This window comes from Cariama cristata, unplaced genomic scaffold, assembly GCF_000690535.1.
Source record: "Cariama cristata isolate BGI_N322 unplaced genomic scaffold, ASM69053v1 scaffold1593, whole genome shotgun sequence".
NCBI lineage: Eukaryota > Metazoa > Chordata > Aves > Cariamiformes > Cariamidae > Cariama > Cariama cristata.
Window position 1 is genome coordinate 69,668 of NW_009607604.1, and position 16,605 is coordinate 86,272.

Consider the following 16,605-nt stretch of genomic DNA (forward strand, 5'->3'; position numbering starts at 1 on the left):
GAGACATAGCTTGCTCCGGTAACAGTCTTTTTTGTCAGAATTGTTTTTTTAAGAGAACACTAGTTTCTCTTTTCCATTTTGTCCTATTGCATTTATGGCTTTAAAATGTGCAGGTTTTTTTTTTTCTTTTTCTTCTGATTTCACTTTGTCTTTGCTCTGTCCTTGCATGTATCTATATTTTTCTATTCAGATATATTTTGTCAAGGCAGTATGGATAAGAATAGAGATGGCCATGGGCAGGACTGTTGTTTCTATTATCTCTCAACCAAAGTCATAATAACTGGTAATCTCTAACACAAACTGCTGGCAAGACCTTCTAAATGTTACTCCTGTCTAGTGATTTCTAACCTAGGGATCTATGCCTATACCCTTGCATTTCTTCTTCTCTCCCAGTTTCACCATCCAAACCTAATATTTCTTAACTCATTTTCCCCCTATTCATGACTGGCTTCCCTTTTGCTTCCATAAAATATTAGACTTTTTTATATCACTGCAGTTATTATCCCTGTAATACACAAAGACTTCAGCCACGATGGATATGCCAAAAATGCATGAACTGAAATGTCATGAAGAACACTGTAAGACAAGATAGAATAATTTGGTATAATTGGCAATGTAAGGACTGGCCTACAGTACCAAAGTCCCAAGTCATGCTTTTAAGATGTATAAGTAACTTTGAGAGAAGGATGCATGTTGAGGAACCATGGTCAGGGATGAGAGAGCAAGGTGGGTGAATATTGTCCTGTAAGATAATAGCCTTGATTCTTTAGGCTTTTGGAGCAGGCATGATCTTTTTTTGTTCTGCAAATAATACCAGTGCTGCAATGGATTCTTGCTCAATAGAGAAAGCTTCCTAAATGTTAATTTGCCCAAGAACAGTAAGACATACCACCTATGTCAGGGAGCCTGGAATGGAGAAGGAGCTTGCAGCAGAGCTTCAGTGGCTCCTGCATTGCAGGGCAGGCTGGGCTGGGCTGGGTGGTCAATGTACCAGGGAGTCCTAAGTATATCAACCTCAGAAATACAGGGTAGATGTGACTGTGAAAAGGATCCCTGCCTGATGATGCAAAAATTTTAATGGTGTGCAAGAGACTACCACCTCTTTTTTTAAGTGCTTTGTGGTCTTTTGCACATGGAAATTGTTTTTACAAGGTCGGTATTAATCTACAGCCACCAAGAGAGTATTTGAGCATACCTTAGAGTATATTGGAGAATATTAAGAAAATGAACTAATTACTGCATATAATACCACTGTGTGGGAGCTATGATTGAACACCTGAACTGTTGCTGGAGACTGTTGTATATAAATGTAAGTTATCAGATAGAAAAATAAAGCTATTTTGTTATCCCTCATTAAAATAGCAGGATCAATTTCTCCATAGACAACAGTATAGTTACCGTCTAATTTTTAAAGAAATCATTCAAATATTTAATTTTATTATTGTCAGAAGGAGGAAGATCCATTTACAAAACTGAGCCGGACTACTCAGTTTGGTTGCAGAATCCAAAAATGGGAAATAAAGTTGGTTTGGGTTGAGTAGTTAGCTTTTCCCCCCTAGCTTTTATTGCATACAAAAATATCCAAAATATTTAGTTTGGCATTTTTTCCTCTTCAAATAATTCATCCATTTCCAGCTCTATTTCATATTTTTATTCATTTTTGGGGGTCAATTTTTGAATGTCAAATGTGATTTCAAAATGCAAAAGCTAGATGTCTTATTTAGAATGTCTAAAAAGAGCATTCTAATTCTAGCATTTTTCTAATTTCTTCCGTAAATGTCTTTTCTGAAACTATATGAGTTCAGATGAAACTCCATATTTTGAGATACAATAGTTTGGTGGAAAAGGTGCCCAAGTTCTAATTTGTAATTTGAACATATTAGTATTCTAGTCCAGAATAAAATACATTGGGTTTATTTACTTTTACCTCCTCAGTGCATTTGTTTTAAATAATACTTTTTTGATATTTAATAACTTTGCACAGTTTTAAGAAAATTTCTTCATTATATTTCTTGCAACTCTGAGTAAATAGTCTTCCTGCAGAGACTCTTAAAAAAAGAAGATGACCTCTGATGGAAAGGGATCCACCCCAGCAGATTCAGGGTAAAATTTTTCCCAAGCTTCTGTGTAATTTAGAATTTAAGGTCAACTAAGTACAGTTAAAGCAACAAAAATGCAGTTCTTATAAAGCTTGTTTTCACAGCAGAAATCAGAGTGTTTCATTAGGGACCAATACATTGATCATCCCATGAAATGCATGGAAATACCCGATGCCTTAGAGGGTCTGCAGAGACTCAGTGTGCTGCATGGGTGATGGCCATGTTCATCCAGAGGAAAGAGAGCACAAGGGTCTTCCTTAAGTACTGCCCATACACAGCATTCACTAAAAATTTATCTAAGGACTAAACAGTGTATTGATGTGTTCTTGGATATGATGCTTACATGAAGATAGTTTAAAATCAGTGGGGTAAGACAAGAATTGTGCGGCACAGTGATTAGGATACTTGTTTAGAGAATGTAAACTCTAGTTTCCACTCCAGAAGCCATGTTGGTTCTTTATTTAGTGATTACTGAGAATGTTTTTCTTTTTCTTCTTTATAAGTCTAAATATATTGGAATAATGTTTCTGGTAGGTAGAATGTATGTTTCTATTTGTGGCTTAATTTGGTTTTTACACAAGTGTCTCGCACACCACCTGTGGTTTCAATCCTACCTCTGGCTCTCAGCCTCACATTTGTGGGGCTTGCAGTCCCTAATAATGGCATGGTTAACCGTGTGTCTGTGAATCTCACAAACCTAATCATAACTACTGCGACACACAAAAAATGTACTTATAGTACAGACTTTCTAAGTTCCATTATTCTTATCCCCAAGCAGGAATCAATAAAGTGTTGGGGTTTTCTCTCCAAAAAAGGCAAGGGAAAAAATTAGCAGCTTCCACATCAAGAACTTCCAAAGAGTATACACCAGGTGATAGCTATTTGCTAATAAAATGATAAAACTCAAAATACACAGAGGTCTTGCAGAACATTCATTCAAACATCTGTTAGTAAGAGCTCTAAGCAAACTACCATCTGTCAAACCATTCATTTTGTCAAAGTTCATTTCCTCATTCATGAGTACTGTTGTATCAGCTTCCAAAAATACCTGTCATCATAGATTAAATATTTAGTATTACTTAATATAGCTTTCTGCTTAGTATAATGTGGCCAAGTGAACCTTATGAAATACAATCTCAGAGTCATCATGTAAGGTGACTCGAGCCCTATAGGAAGACTCAATCTGCTAAGTTAAATGCTGAAAAAACCTATCAAAATTCTGCATTTGTTGTCAATACTCCAAGATTTGACTTGGATATTATAGGAGGATGATATTACAGAAGGATAATATCCTATGATATTATAGGAGGATTTCCTTGGGGGATGTTGACAAGTGGCAATAAGAACCTGATAGCCCTTGGCAGGAGAGAACAGGAACTTATAATGCCAGTGCAGTTGAATTCTCTCAAAAGTATCCCTCATAGGACCTTTGAACTGCAGGAATTAGAAGAGGTCTTCAACTAGTCAAAGTCTACTGTAAGTTCACTGACTTCAGTCAACTCAATACCAATGTCTGCTGGCTGCAGATCTCCCTCAACATCTATACACTTAGCTTACAGGCTGAAAATACAATTTGTGTACTCAGAGAAGAAAATAAAAGGACTGGGAGCCTATATCTTAGTGTAATCATCCAGATACTCCCTTGTGTCCCATATCTTGGTATCTATTTGAGATCATCTTATATCTCCTAGTTTCATTCTTTGTACACATAAACACCCACCCACAGACATATTCAAACAACTTTTGATTAAGGTTTCGGATACACAAAACCAGCCAGTTCAGAGTTAACATCCCCATGGCAACTGAAACTTGATGCTGTTATAAACACTATCCATAACATGCTCTGTCAGCTTGCATGCCAGCTTTCCTTAATTATCTAATATGGCTGAGTGACTGAAGTAACAGTACTTTTAAACACCTTGTTTCATGCAGCTGAAACACCCTCTACTTTGACTTAATGTTTTTTGACATTTACCATCCTCATATTAAAAGTAGTCAAACCAGGAAGTGTGACACACTGACATAAGGAAATATATGTCCGTCTGGTTCCTCATATCTGTAATAAGTTGCATGTGGTGATGCCCCAGCGCCTATGTGGTGACTTGCCAACTGTAATGGAATTATGTGTGGGCATTGTAGTCCTCCTGTGGGGAGGAAGGCATATAAATCTGTAAGATGATACTATGCTGATGTGTGATGGTCAAACAAGTCATATTTTTTGTTGTAAACACTCACTTTCAAAACTGGCAAAGCAAATGATCCTCACTTACAGTTACTCTTCTGCTAGGCTTGACTTCTAGAAAAAAGCTGTTCAAGTTACTTCATTACAGCTAAGGGTCAGTAAATTACATGCCAATATATTAAGGTGGTTTTTTTTGTGTGGTACGGAGGCATGTATATACGCTTACCTCTATGTTGGTGGCCCCAAAACAATACATACATGCCGAGTTCGTATGTGTATAGATAGGTCACAGAAGTGCACAGCAGTCTGCAGGGTTAAAGTGCAGGCAAAGCCTTGGTACAGCTCTAGCTGTGGAGAAGCAAGCATGTGGTCCCTGGCTGCACCTCTGTGTTCCTCTCCAATTTTACAGCTCGTGCAGAAAAGTTACTGTTTCATATAGGCTGTTGGAAGTAGAGAAAGTCACTAGCACCGTGATACTACAGCAGAAAACAAGGGCTAAAGTAAACTCATAATCCTTGAGCTCCCCTGGAAATGATGACATGTGCTTGTCATCTCAAAGACCTTCTAGTTTAAGTGGAACATCAATTCTGTGGACTGAAAAGTAGGAGTGTGTTGTACTCTTGCACTCTTATAACCTTCTTATTCCATGAGTGGTTAAGATAAAGAGACATCATTCAAGTCTTGACTCTTTCAATTAGACTTTTCAGACTTTGAGGGTTTTTTTCTTTGTCTATCACAAAATCAAACAACATTTGACATTTTTAATCTAATCTATAGCCTGCCAGCTTTTGTAGAAGAAAAAATATTTTCAGGAAAAAAGCAGACATAATTAAAATGATTGGAAGTCTGACTGAAAGGTAACTGTTTGTGTTTATATATCAACTTTTATATCTATTGACTCTTAATTTCAAGAGATAATGAAAAATATGAGTGTGTGTGTTGTGATTTAACCAAAGTTTAGCCAATTTCTTAAGGTTCAGGAGGGATTAATCATTTGAGCCAACTTCTCATTCTCTGTAATAGCATCTGTGGGTGGAGTAATCGTTTGAGTGGCATAGTCTTCTCAACAGCCACAAAGCCGTCTGTTTCCTGTGTGCTTATGAATTTACCTCTTTACTCCACTTGCGTCCATCTAAAACCTTGGCCTCTCTCCCTACACCACAACCAGTCTCATAGCAACTAACAGAGTATTCTCAAAGATGACAATAAGTGGGAAGGATTGCTTTCATGTAATTCTATTTTCCCATTTGTCTTTCTCCCCCAAATTTTGTCATGATGTGAACACAGTCTAGCAGTTGCCCTGAATATGAGCAGCATTACCAAATCAGTCAGAAGTCCTAGTTACAGCTGGAACTTCAATGTATTTTGGGTCCTATATAAACTGACAACGAACAAAGACCCTGCACTAACTAGGCAAGCATTTGCAGATACATGGAAAGAGCAAAAGGATGGTATGGTCAGCATTGATAGGCAGTGTAAAGCCAGCTGTGACTGCCAGACTCATTGAAAAAGAAGGTTTTAAGTAGGTATACAATGATGCGAATTACCTTGACCAAGGAAGAAAGGGCGTAAAGGTGTGTATTTTATGATCAGTGTTATGAAAATTGAAATATTGGGCTGTGAGTTATTTAGCAACTGAAAACAGCATTTCATTACCAGCTAAGGAAGGATGGCTAAAGGGTGATAGCATGAGAAGTAGTTACTCACCAGAAGACTGCAAGCACAGATCTCCTGTGTCACTTGTTCCTCATGAACCCCTTGCAAAAAATCAAGGCCTTTTTTGAATAATGGGATTTGCAGCACCTCCGAAGGCTGATGTAGCCAGGATTGCATAGGAAAGGAAGTCTGCCCGTTGCACAGCCCATGATGATCATGTCCTGTGGAACCACTCTTCAGGTAGACTCTTCCCTTCCTTTACAGTAGTAATCACTGTCATTTCTGTAGATAAGCTGCATAAAAAGAAAGACACAGTAGTGAACTGTGATTAAGAAGTACTCTGCACAGGTTGGTTGTGCTCCATTTGATAGCACTACTATTACTTACTGGGTTTTTTTCTGGTGGAAGAACTGAGTAGCTTTAGTTTCCCTGTGTGTTAAAATAAGCTGAGAATGTGCAAGGATCACAAAACCCTGGTAGGGGTCTCACAGTGCCAGGGAAGTCTGATCTCCTGCATGTTCCCTGCTGTTTCAGTTTTTACTTTAGCTCCCATCGTTCAATGGATGGGTTTAATTCCAGATTCAGCTTTAATATTCAAAATTAATGAAGAGAATTTCTTCATCTGGGCAACAGACTTGTCAAATGACAGTCTGGCACATTTTCTTATTACTTAACAATTTTTGGTTTGAGAAGATACATAGGAGCTAGAGAAAGCCCACTGAAGTCAGAATGGGAATTCTTCCTCATTGTCCTTGTGGGGCTTGAGGGCAGCACATATTTGTTACCAGACTTTTTACCAGAGTGCATCTACCAAAGTGTCTTAACAACAAATGGAAAGGATGCAACAGAAAGTACCTCAGACATTTGCAATGGGCACATTAAGAATTTCCCCTGAGTATATTTTCATGGTGATTTTTATATTGTACCTTTTGAATTTACTTCTTTTCACAAAAAAAGGGTTTTCATGTAGAAAAGTGCAAGTGCATGTTTGTTTCTGTGACCTGAGTCTAACATCCCATCTTCTAACCTCTACGAGCTATTGATCATATAGATATGTATAGATATTTTCTTTGATATTTTTATTTACACATTCTTTGACTGATAAATCAAGAAGTATTCTAGACATTTTAGGGAAATTCCTTCTGGGAGACATTAGCATGTCAAAGACAACAAGAGTATTCACAAGTTCAGAGTATATGAAGGAATTAGTAATAGCAATAAACAAGCTTAGTGTTTCTTAGCTAACCTTAAATTGCAGGTAGTTAATACCCACTTAACCAATAATTTGTAAATGAAATTTTGTGGGTTACAAACCTCTGAACAACATGAGATTGATTATGGACCTCTTCTTGACATGGCAGTCTAAACATGGCAGTATTTGAATAATTCATGTCATCCAGTTAATAGCATTCATAACAACTAACTTTGGGACTAAAATAATGACTTTATAATAACAAGAAACAGACTAAGCAAGTTTTTAGTCTGTCTAATTACGTAAACTCTCTGAGGCATAAAGTGAAAGTTCTCAACAAAAGCCAAAAGAAGTGAGTGCTTTTTGGTAATATTCACAACATATGCTCCTCTGTATTAGTATTACATTGGCCAAACAATTTATATTTTCCATACAAGTAGGGTTTAACCTATGTATTGATCTTTTCACAGAAAGGCAAATTAAATTAGTGGACCAATTTGCATCTCTGATTCAACATGCCTAACTTGAAAATATAAATAGTCTTATTGAAGATTGCAAACGTGATGAGTTGCTTTTGGATGATTGGCTGGGGCTAAGATGTAGGTGACTGCAGGGAAGACCTGAGATGCGTTTGTTGTTACCATAAGGTATAATAGACCGGCAAGGCACTGTGGAAACAACAGTATTGGGAGAATGACTTTGCAGAGGATTTAACAGCAAAGTTGTGAAGAGACTTTGCTTGATCTGCATCCATCTAAGTGAAACAAAAAGGGTTTGGGATCAGAAATAACTGAGTATTTAACTGGTTTGTCTGCAAGGTACAATCCCATAATCACGTTAGGAATTATTATTTGTGAAGTGACCTGTAGCAGATGACCGTGTTAGTTCCCCTAGACTATCACAATTATAAGACAAAACATATTGGCTTTTCTCCATGTAATAAACCCCCTTCCCGAACGGCAGCAACAGCTGGAGTGCTACCATGGATAAATCACTGCGTTACCTAATCTAGATGGTAGTTAAAACACATATCACTGCTACTGTGCTGACTGCATTATGCCCTCAACTAAATCTGGAGAAGCTCTGCTGACAGTGTTGATTAGGAGAGTAACAAAAAGCCACAGACAGTAAGATATATGAGCACCTTATGTCCAGGTGCCAGCAGTGCTTTGCAATAGGGAAGATAATAGCAACGGACCTGCTGCGACCTTCCTGCACCTCATCACATGCCGAGTCCTGCTCTGCAGCCCCTCGCTCTTGACATGACGTCAGGGTGAAACAGCAGATGTTCAGTCATGTCCAGGGCCTCTAGTGCTTGAAGACAGAAGAGGAAACATTGGCGGGAACTTTCAAGTTCACTAAATTGCCCAGTATTGAGGGAATCATGTCAGGTTAATCCTTTCCTGAGTTTATTACAAACATTTCAATTGACAAGTGTCCCTGTTTATCATCAGAAAGTGTTTCTGTGGGTGCTTTCTATCTAACTTTATCAGAACTACGACTTTTAAAAAAAAAAAGACAAAAAAAATTTCAATCATTCAAAAACTGATGAAATCAGCAGGGAAGGCCTGCTGTAGTAAATCTTTGAATGCCAGTATAACCTTGATCCCTTATTCAACCCTATTTTTCTATGACTAATAGTGAGTATTAGTAAAAATACATATACTTTGTGCTAGAAAAGATGGAGAATTATTTATAGCAATTACAATAGCAATGCTATTGTATCTCATAACTGAAACAGGTAAACATCATAGTTCTCCATAAACTGCATTTCTGTTTATGAATAAAGGCTCATGTGAAACTACATTTACAGTCTCAAAGACCCAACATTTCATGAAGACTTTAATCTGAGCATTTCTTGGAAACTTGCTTTTAAGGTGTACTTCAGACAAACCTGTTCTGTGTGGCATGTTAGTGGTGTTATTGCTAATAGTGCAATAACAAATGAGGGGAATATGGTTATGTATTCTGGCCAGGAGCATCACATATGGTGTCTTCCTAAAGTCACTCCATCTTCTTATCCCTCTTCTCCTGTCCTGCATGTAATAATGTAGATGAGACAGATGCAACTGATTTTTTTTTTTTGTCTTTTTTGTCAAGTGCATATCTTCTGCACACTGAATATGGTAATAATTGATCAAAAACTGAAGAGGAATATGAACTTCTTTCACCAGTGCTGTCCCTAATCTCTGCTGTTTTGTTACATTGACATATTATGAGTGTGAATTTAGTCTTTTTTCTACAATTCCAATGTTTGTTAAGTATACTGGGAAGTTATTTCTGGTCTTTGTTTTGCAGAGCCCTTTGGACTGTTTATGGTCCTACATTTAGTCACACCTAAAAGTGAAGCTGCACGTGTACCATACAGATTTGCAGGACTAGTTCTGAGTTGCCTTTCAAAATGGTGCACTGTGCAACCTACAGGAACTTGTAATATTGCCGCCTTCTCTTGGGAAAGTTCTCTTTTTCATTTGTTTTATTTCCTTTCTGATGTGGATTTTTTCAGGTTCCAGTAAAATCTTGATTGGCCACATCTTCATCAGTGTAGACAACTGAATAATTTAGCATCCTAAAACAGATTTGTGTAACTCATTGCAGTCAAAAACAGTAGTACACCAGTGAAAACTGTTTAATAGATAATGATTCCTACAGAATCAGTGCTGAAAGCAGGAAACATGTCATGCTGGTTACTTTTTCCCCTCCTGTTGAAAGAGGCCATGACTCCATAACGTACTGTGATGATAAAAGTGGTCTGATCGTGGCATAAAGATGATTGTGGTGGTTGAAAGGAGCAAGGTTAGAAGAAATTTCAAGGACTGCTGGGAACTTCTTAAACTGATAGAACTGATTTTATTCCCCAGCTCCTGGATATACACCGTGCTAGAGGGTGTATGCCTCAAGTGATTTTCTTTTTACTTAGGTTTGGCTATAGGACATAGTAGAGAAGGCACCACGTGGCTGGCAGTACATGAATTCAGCCTTCGACAATGTGTACAGCACTGACTCTGAGGTCTTGTGTCTTGTCCCTTGACATTGTCTATTAACTTGTCTTGACTGCCATGCCTGTCCTTTAGCTGAGCTTTTTGCAATATCAGCACAGTGACTTTGCATCATCCACCATATATTGTGTAGACATAATCTATTTTTTGTATCATCATATTTCAATGAATTGATGTCAGACTACTGGCTTTCTTTTACACGCAGTTTTACCTGAGTGATTCAGTGTCCATTTTTTCTAGGCCAAGAAAAATTCCTCATTGAAATGCAAAACGTATTTGAGGCCGATTCCATTACCTCTAGGTGTTAAATGGCACCTTACCCAAGTTTCATAAAATGCTTCATGCCATGAGGATGTAGGGCAATGGGCATCCTCAAATATGTTTGTGAGTATCACAGCCAAATCCCTGACGTATGTTGGGTGAATTAGGTCCCATGGAAGTTGGTGAACCCAGGAGCCCCCTCTGAGCTGGGGCTGAATGCATTCAGTCAAGTCTGAATCCATTACTTTCAGAATAACCTTAAACTTAAGTAGAACTGATCGGTCTCTCTTTTTTTTTTTGTATAAGTAGTTTCCTCAAATTTCTATGCAAATATCTTCTTCTTAGAAGGTCTTTACCATGCGCTAATGCTTAAATTAATAGGGTAAATCCCTCAAAAATACTATTGATCTTCTATGAGCCTTGATTTTTTCCAGTTCGTCTAGATAATGATAAGGAGTACTTTATAACTGAATAAACTATTACCTTTTCTGAAAAGGTGTGTTAAACTCTTGTATTTACCCTGGTGACTTTCATCTTTTTGTTTGTTTTAAAACAGTCACCCATGTAAATAGAATATATAACATTCTGTCTTATATGGGAATGCACAAAGCAGAGCTTTCTAAGCCATTTTTCCTCAAAACTGTGGCAGAAAGATATCTTTGAAAATGCTTTTAGTGCTAAAAGAGCTAGTTCACATTTCACATTGGGAACTTTGCTTCGTACTGAAGTAGTTTTAAGTAAGAAACATTTCAGCACCTGCTTCATTGTAGTCATTGCACAGTTGTAATATTTTGAGTTTTGCTAAACTCAGACTTGAAAAATTTAAAACACAGAAAAGAACCCAGAAACAAAGGGCCAATTAGTTCCTGGTGTATCCATATGCACTCATATCACAGGCATGATGTTAGCCCCATGGGGATTTTGTATGTAAGCAAGCTGCAGGGATTTTAAAGAGGGTTTTTTTCCCCCCTTCGTTGGGATTTCCCTGCAAATGTTGACAGAATATGTAGACCTAATTGCAAAACACAGTATCCTGTTTCTATTTCTTGTGTTATATCAAGCTCAATACTGCTTAAAGCCAAAGCTCAGTTTGTGACTTAGAGTGTGGATACTGATCAAGAAAGTGTCTAAATGGAAAGATTCTGTCTGTCAAAACAGAGAAGTAAATAAAATTGTATCGCTTATATGTACAGATATCCAGATAAGCCTGTAGAGCAGGCCAGTACATAGGCAGGCTTTTTACCTCCTGAAACTGAAAGAACACAGGCTAAATAGTATATCTATTAAATGAGTATCTACAAATTAAATTATTTTTGTTTCATTCTTATGATTATCTGACTAAATCCTCCCTTCATTCAGTAGGACTATTCTTTTATTCGAGTTTCAACTATATTGTTAAACTCTTTCATAGATTACTTTTGGGTGGGGTTTTTGTCATTGCTTTGCTTCTTGAAATGCAGTGATTGATTTGTTGTGCATTAGAGATGGACGCTGGGGCATGGAAAGGAGCCTGTGTCGGAATATAACATCCAGTAGTTAAAGCCATAGTTTCATTAGAAACTACTCTTTCTGAGTAAACAGGGGGGGAAAATTTCCACATAAATTCTCGTCCAAAAAAAACTCCCCAAGATTATTATCTGAAAAAAGAAAAACAGAGAATGAAGCTGAAAGAATATTAGGTATATGCATAACTGGATCAAAGAAAATGTATTTGGTGTTGCATTATATTTTCCTTTTCCCAAACAGTGAAATGTGAAGATAGTATTACTCAGTATATGCAAAATATACTGGGTTTTGTTTTGACCGTACTTTCTAATTTGCTTTTGGACATGGTGTTCACTTAATTATTAACAATTTTGTAAATATATGAAAAATTGTTGTACTTGCCTGTTTATTAATGCTCTTAAAATCTCTTAGAGAGTGAAATCTGCATAAGAGACTTCCAGAAATCTTTACGTCTGACTGGTTACTGTGCTATGTTAACTACATTTTTAAATGTAATTAGGAGGGTGATAGTCTCTGGAGCTGTCCTCTTACAAGTGTAATGTGTATTTACTTTTTTTCTCTGGGATACCTGGAATGGGGGAAAAGAAGGTTTCCCAAGACTGTAAAAAGGCCTGAATCTCTTCTAATATATGCCTGTCTAAATTCCTGGTGTGAGTCCATTCTCCTCTTTGCAATTGCAAATGAGTTTTCCTGATGTATGTGAGAAAGATTCTGTAAAAAATCTCATCTTTTATAGGCTGCTGCTTCTCTCTCGGTGGGTCTGAACCTCTAAAATACCTTGTTATTCTAAAGGTGTATGAATGTTTATTAATTTCTAATAGGGAGAACTATGGTAAAACTATGCTGAAATTTGTTTTACCTCAAGAAGAAAAATATCAGGAGCCCAGCTATTTCAGATAAATAGCAGAGAAATAGCTGTTTTGACTCCCTTGAAAAAGAAGCAGTAAAATTCTATCTTTCTTCACTTTCCCATTGTGTACACAATAAGATATTGAAACACTGCAGTTTGATTATCTTACATCCTTAATAGAGGCTAGATTACACTGCCAAGTGAGAGAAAATCTTGAGACCACACTGTAAAGGATAAAGGGATTAAAGTATTTGGACAGCAGATACCTGATCTGCCTCTGATCTTCCATGTTCCTGTGCTGGGGCTGCCATTCCAAATAGTAGGGGTTGCACTGGGTCAGCTCCACTAACTGGGGAGCAGAGATAAAATTCATTCGGAGGACGCCAATGCTAATGTAGATTAATGTATTATTAACATTGTCTCAGTTGTTTACTCTCTAGTTTTTCCGTTTGTCTCCTTTTATCACACATCTGCCTGCACCTTCACGCAATTCTCACAGTATGACAGCTCTTTGTTAAGCTTCATTTGGTGCAAAAGTTACAGACTTCAGCTGCCTAGCAGCAAAAGGATGGGAGTGCAGTTACTTCATTGCAGGGACAAGGCTGACAATGCCGGCATTGTTTGACTTGAATACCACATTTTGAATTTTATGAGAATATAGTTGGCTTTCCCATATCATAGATCGATAAAGAAGGCAAAATTAAGGTTGTCTGAATATTGTTGAACGCTCGGTACGTCTTCATTTTGTACGTCGAGGTGCTGAGGTCAACTCAGACAAGTACACAAGGAATATTCATATCCATTGATAGCCATTGATATTTTGCTATTGACTATTTTGGGATTAGGATTTCAACCATGATATGTAGATATATGAATTTTCAGTGAGAATCAAGAAAAGGTATATTTGTTTGCTTTACAGAACATCCATGTATTTTTACTTTCACAAAGAAATTTAACCTGAAGGTAATTTGGACTCTTTTGTATGGGATTGCAAATTGGCTTCTAATAGAACAGAAGATTCAGCCTTTGGTAAATTATCGCACTGTTGCATTTCCTTTTTAGGAAATATATAGCCGTAATCCTATATACCAGTAATGTGCTATATCCCAGCAATACACCAGTAATATCCTATATATCAATAATGTATATATGTGTGTGTGTACACATACTTATGAAGACATAAGCATAGTACAGGCTTTTCATTCATTTTTTTTAATTCATTTATATGCATATGTACATGAAATGAATGAAAGATAAAAAGAATTAATGCAAGTGTAAAGATAGTAATTTAAATGCTACAGCTACATGTTTTCCATTCTGTCATTAAAAAAAAAAAAGGAATCAAAGGAATCTAGAATCAGAATTGTGTCCATCAGATGGTTAGTGATAACATTGTACTATTATTTCAGATAAACCTGCAGAAGAAAATGCGAGTCACTGGAGTTATAACTCAAGGTGCCAAGAGGATTGGAAGTCCAGAATATGTAAAATCTTACAAAATTGCATACAGTAATGATGGGAAGTCGTGGATAATGTACAAAGTAAAAGGCACAAATGAAGATATGGTAAGATTAAGTCATTTGTATATGAAAACGTCTTATGGTTTCCCTGCCTTCAGAAGTATGAGGTATCTCTAGTAGATAAGCATAGTTGCCTGACAGTATGATACAGGTTGCCTTGTTATTATTTTTCTTTGAAAAATATCTCATCAATAAATTCGCACTTTCTGTCTGCTAAGAATTTCTTATACTTTAATTGATGGTTGTATAAATACTATGTCCCAAGGCTAGAATAATCCTGTTTCTTACACTTAACTGATTTTCATTTTAATTAGTTTACCAGTAATTACTCATTACTCTGTTTTCAATTTAGTTTTATTATATTGGCAGATTAGTGTTAACCCTTAAAACCATATAACCCATTCATCAATGCTAATCTCTGTACTGCACAAACAGTATCATCCAGTGGGAAGTACGTGTTTACAGTTATAGTTACCACTTATTTTTTATAGAGTTGTGCATACAAAGCAGCAAAAATCCCTTTACTGTGTAACTTAAGACGGAACTAAGGCACTTTGTGGCATTAGACATAGTTTCTCTATTAGGAAGTTAAAACACTGTGTGAAGAGCTATCTAATGAGGGAAGAAAACAAAGTACAAGTATATCTGGTTAGAGTGAGACGTGAATAGAAGAATGCTTATAGGTTTAATTCAGCTCCCCCTGTGATCAATGGGAGGGTTACAGTGCACTTCAGTGGGAGTTGGATCAGGTTCTTGAAGTAGAGGGAAAAAAATAAATGTCAATCAGTGTAAATAATTGCAGGCTAAATTGAATTGGGACTATTTAATACACTAATTAGAAAGGAAGACATAATTTAGTTGCATTAGTAGCTTCAGTTTCTAGGAGTGACATGATAGAGCTCTTGATTCAATGCAGGTGGCAAATGCATGCCAATGCAAACCGATGGCAGTATGTTTTATTTAAAAACTTGTATGTTGGGCACTAGAAATTATAAAACAGCCTCTGTTTCAGAAAAGCTTGCAGAGAAATGTGCAGGGATGGTTAGAAGAACAATGCAGATGTTTTTGAGATATGGAAACAAACTGAACCTCCAGTAATCCTCCTGGCACATTTTTATGAATGTGTCATTTTCTCACAGGTGTTTCGTGGAAACGTGGACAACAACACCCCGTACGCTAACTCTTTCACCCCTCCAATTAAGTCCCAGTATATACGGCTGTATCCTCAGGTGTGCAGAAGACACTGCACATTGAGAATGGAACTTCTTGGCTGTGAACTGTCAGGTGGGTTTTCTGCAATTGTTGCCTCGCAGAAGTCAACCATCAAGCAGCATGTTTTTGTACCTGAGGTCTAAACTGCGTGCATTTTATTCCTGGTGAAATGCAGTTAACAGGCCTGAGTTTATCCAGACAGTTACTTATCTCTTTTTATGTAAATTTTATAAGCAGCAACACTTATCCAAATCATAGAAGTGACAATAGTTGCTTGCACTAAGGCAATAATAGTAGTAAGGTAATGTGGTAGCAATAACGTTCTGTAAATTTTTCTGTGCACATGAGCCTCCAATTACGTGTGACCTAGAAAAGGTCATTTATAGGAGTTTTAATAAGTATCAACAGCTATCAGGACCCATGATGTTGCATACTAAGCAGACCATGAGAGTCTCTGACGCACAGTTAAGCTCAGGTTAGCCTAAACTAAGTGCTGAACGTGGTTTCTGAGAGCCGAAGCTGTTTGTGCAGTGCTGTACAGCAGAGTCATGGCAGAAGGAGGCATCAAATCTGATTTGAGTGATTTCTCCTGGCTGCTGGGTGACCACGCCGATGTGCTGTGTGACATCTTCAGAGGGACAAGGGTGCTTCAGCTGCCGTCGAGGACCACTCAAAGTGCAGTAAGATATCTTTTGCTGGGCTGCTTTAGTCAAGATTTCAGTTTATATTCGTTTCGAGGATTTATAGCAGAAACGGATTGCATCTCATAGCAAAAAGTAAATGAACAAGTGGAGCCAATATAAACCCTCTTAAGATTTGTAGTAGCAGAAGTTATAGCTCATAAATGTAAAGCCTGACCTCTAGCCACTCTCTACAAGAACGATGTTCCCTTACAAATTCAGTAAAGCATGTAAATTTTTTCTCTTTTTCAAGAGATCAACCTTTTACCGGTGGGAGCACTCCACTGAATTCATTTAAGAATGATTTTTATGTGGCTGCCTGCTTACTGTACAAACAATAGTCATCCAGTCCACAAATGATATATCAAAACAGCTGGAGTTAAATAATTCTCAGTCCTCTAGTGGCATGAAAACCAGATTCAGAAATGAAAAGTTAATGCATTAATCT

The 16,605-nt window shown here is 37.2% G+C and overlaps 1 protein-coding gene across 1 annotated transcript in view; it reads left to right on the forward strand.

Moving 5' to 3' along the window:
• Positions 1-16,605, forward strand: part of EDIL3 (EGF-like repeats and discoidin I-like domains 3) — a gene marked incomplete at its 3' end in the record, with an annotated part of 84,160 nt that overhangs the window by 62,881 nt on the left and 4,674 nt on the right. The window contains exons 6-7 of the mRNA XM_009696770.1: positions 14,155-14,310; positions 15,405-15,549. Of these exons, the coding sequence (XP_009695072.1) occupies positions 14,155-14,310; positions 15,405-15,549 (301 nt within the window). The remainder of the gene's footprint in view (positions 1-14,154; positions 14,311-15,404; positions 15,550-16,605) is intronic.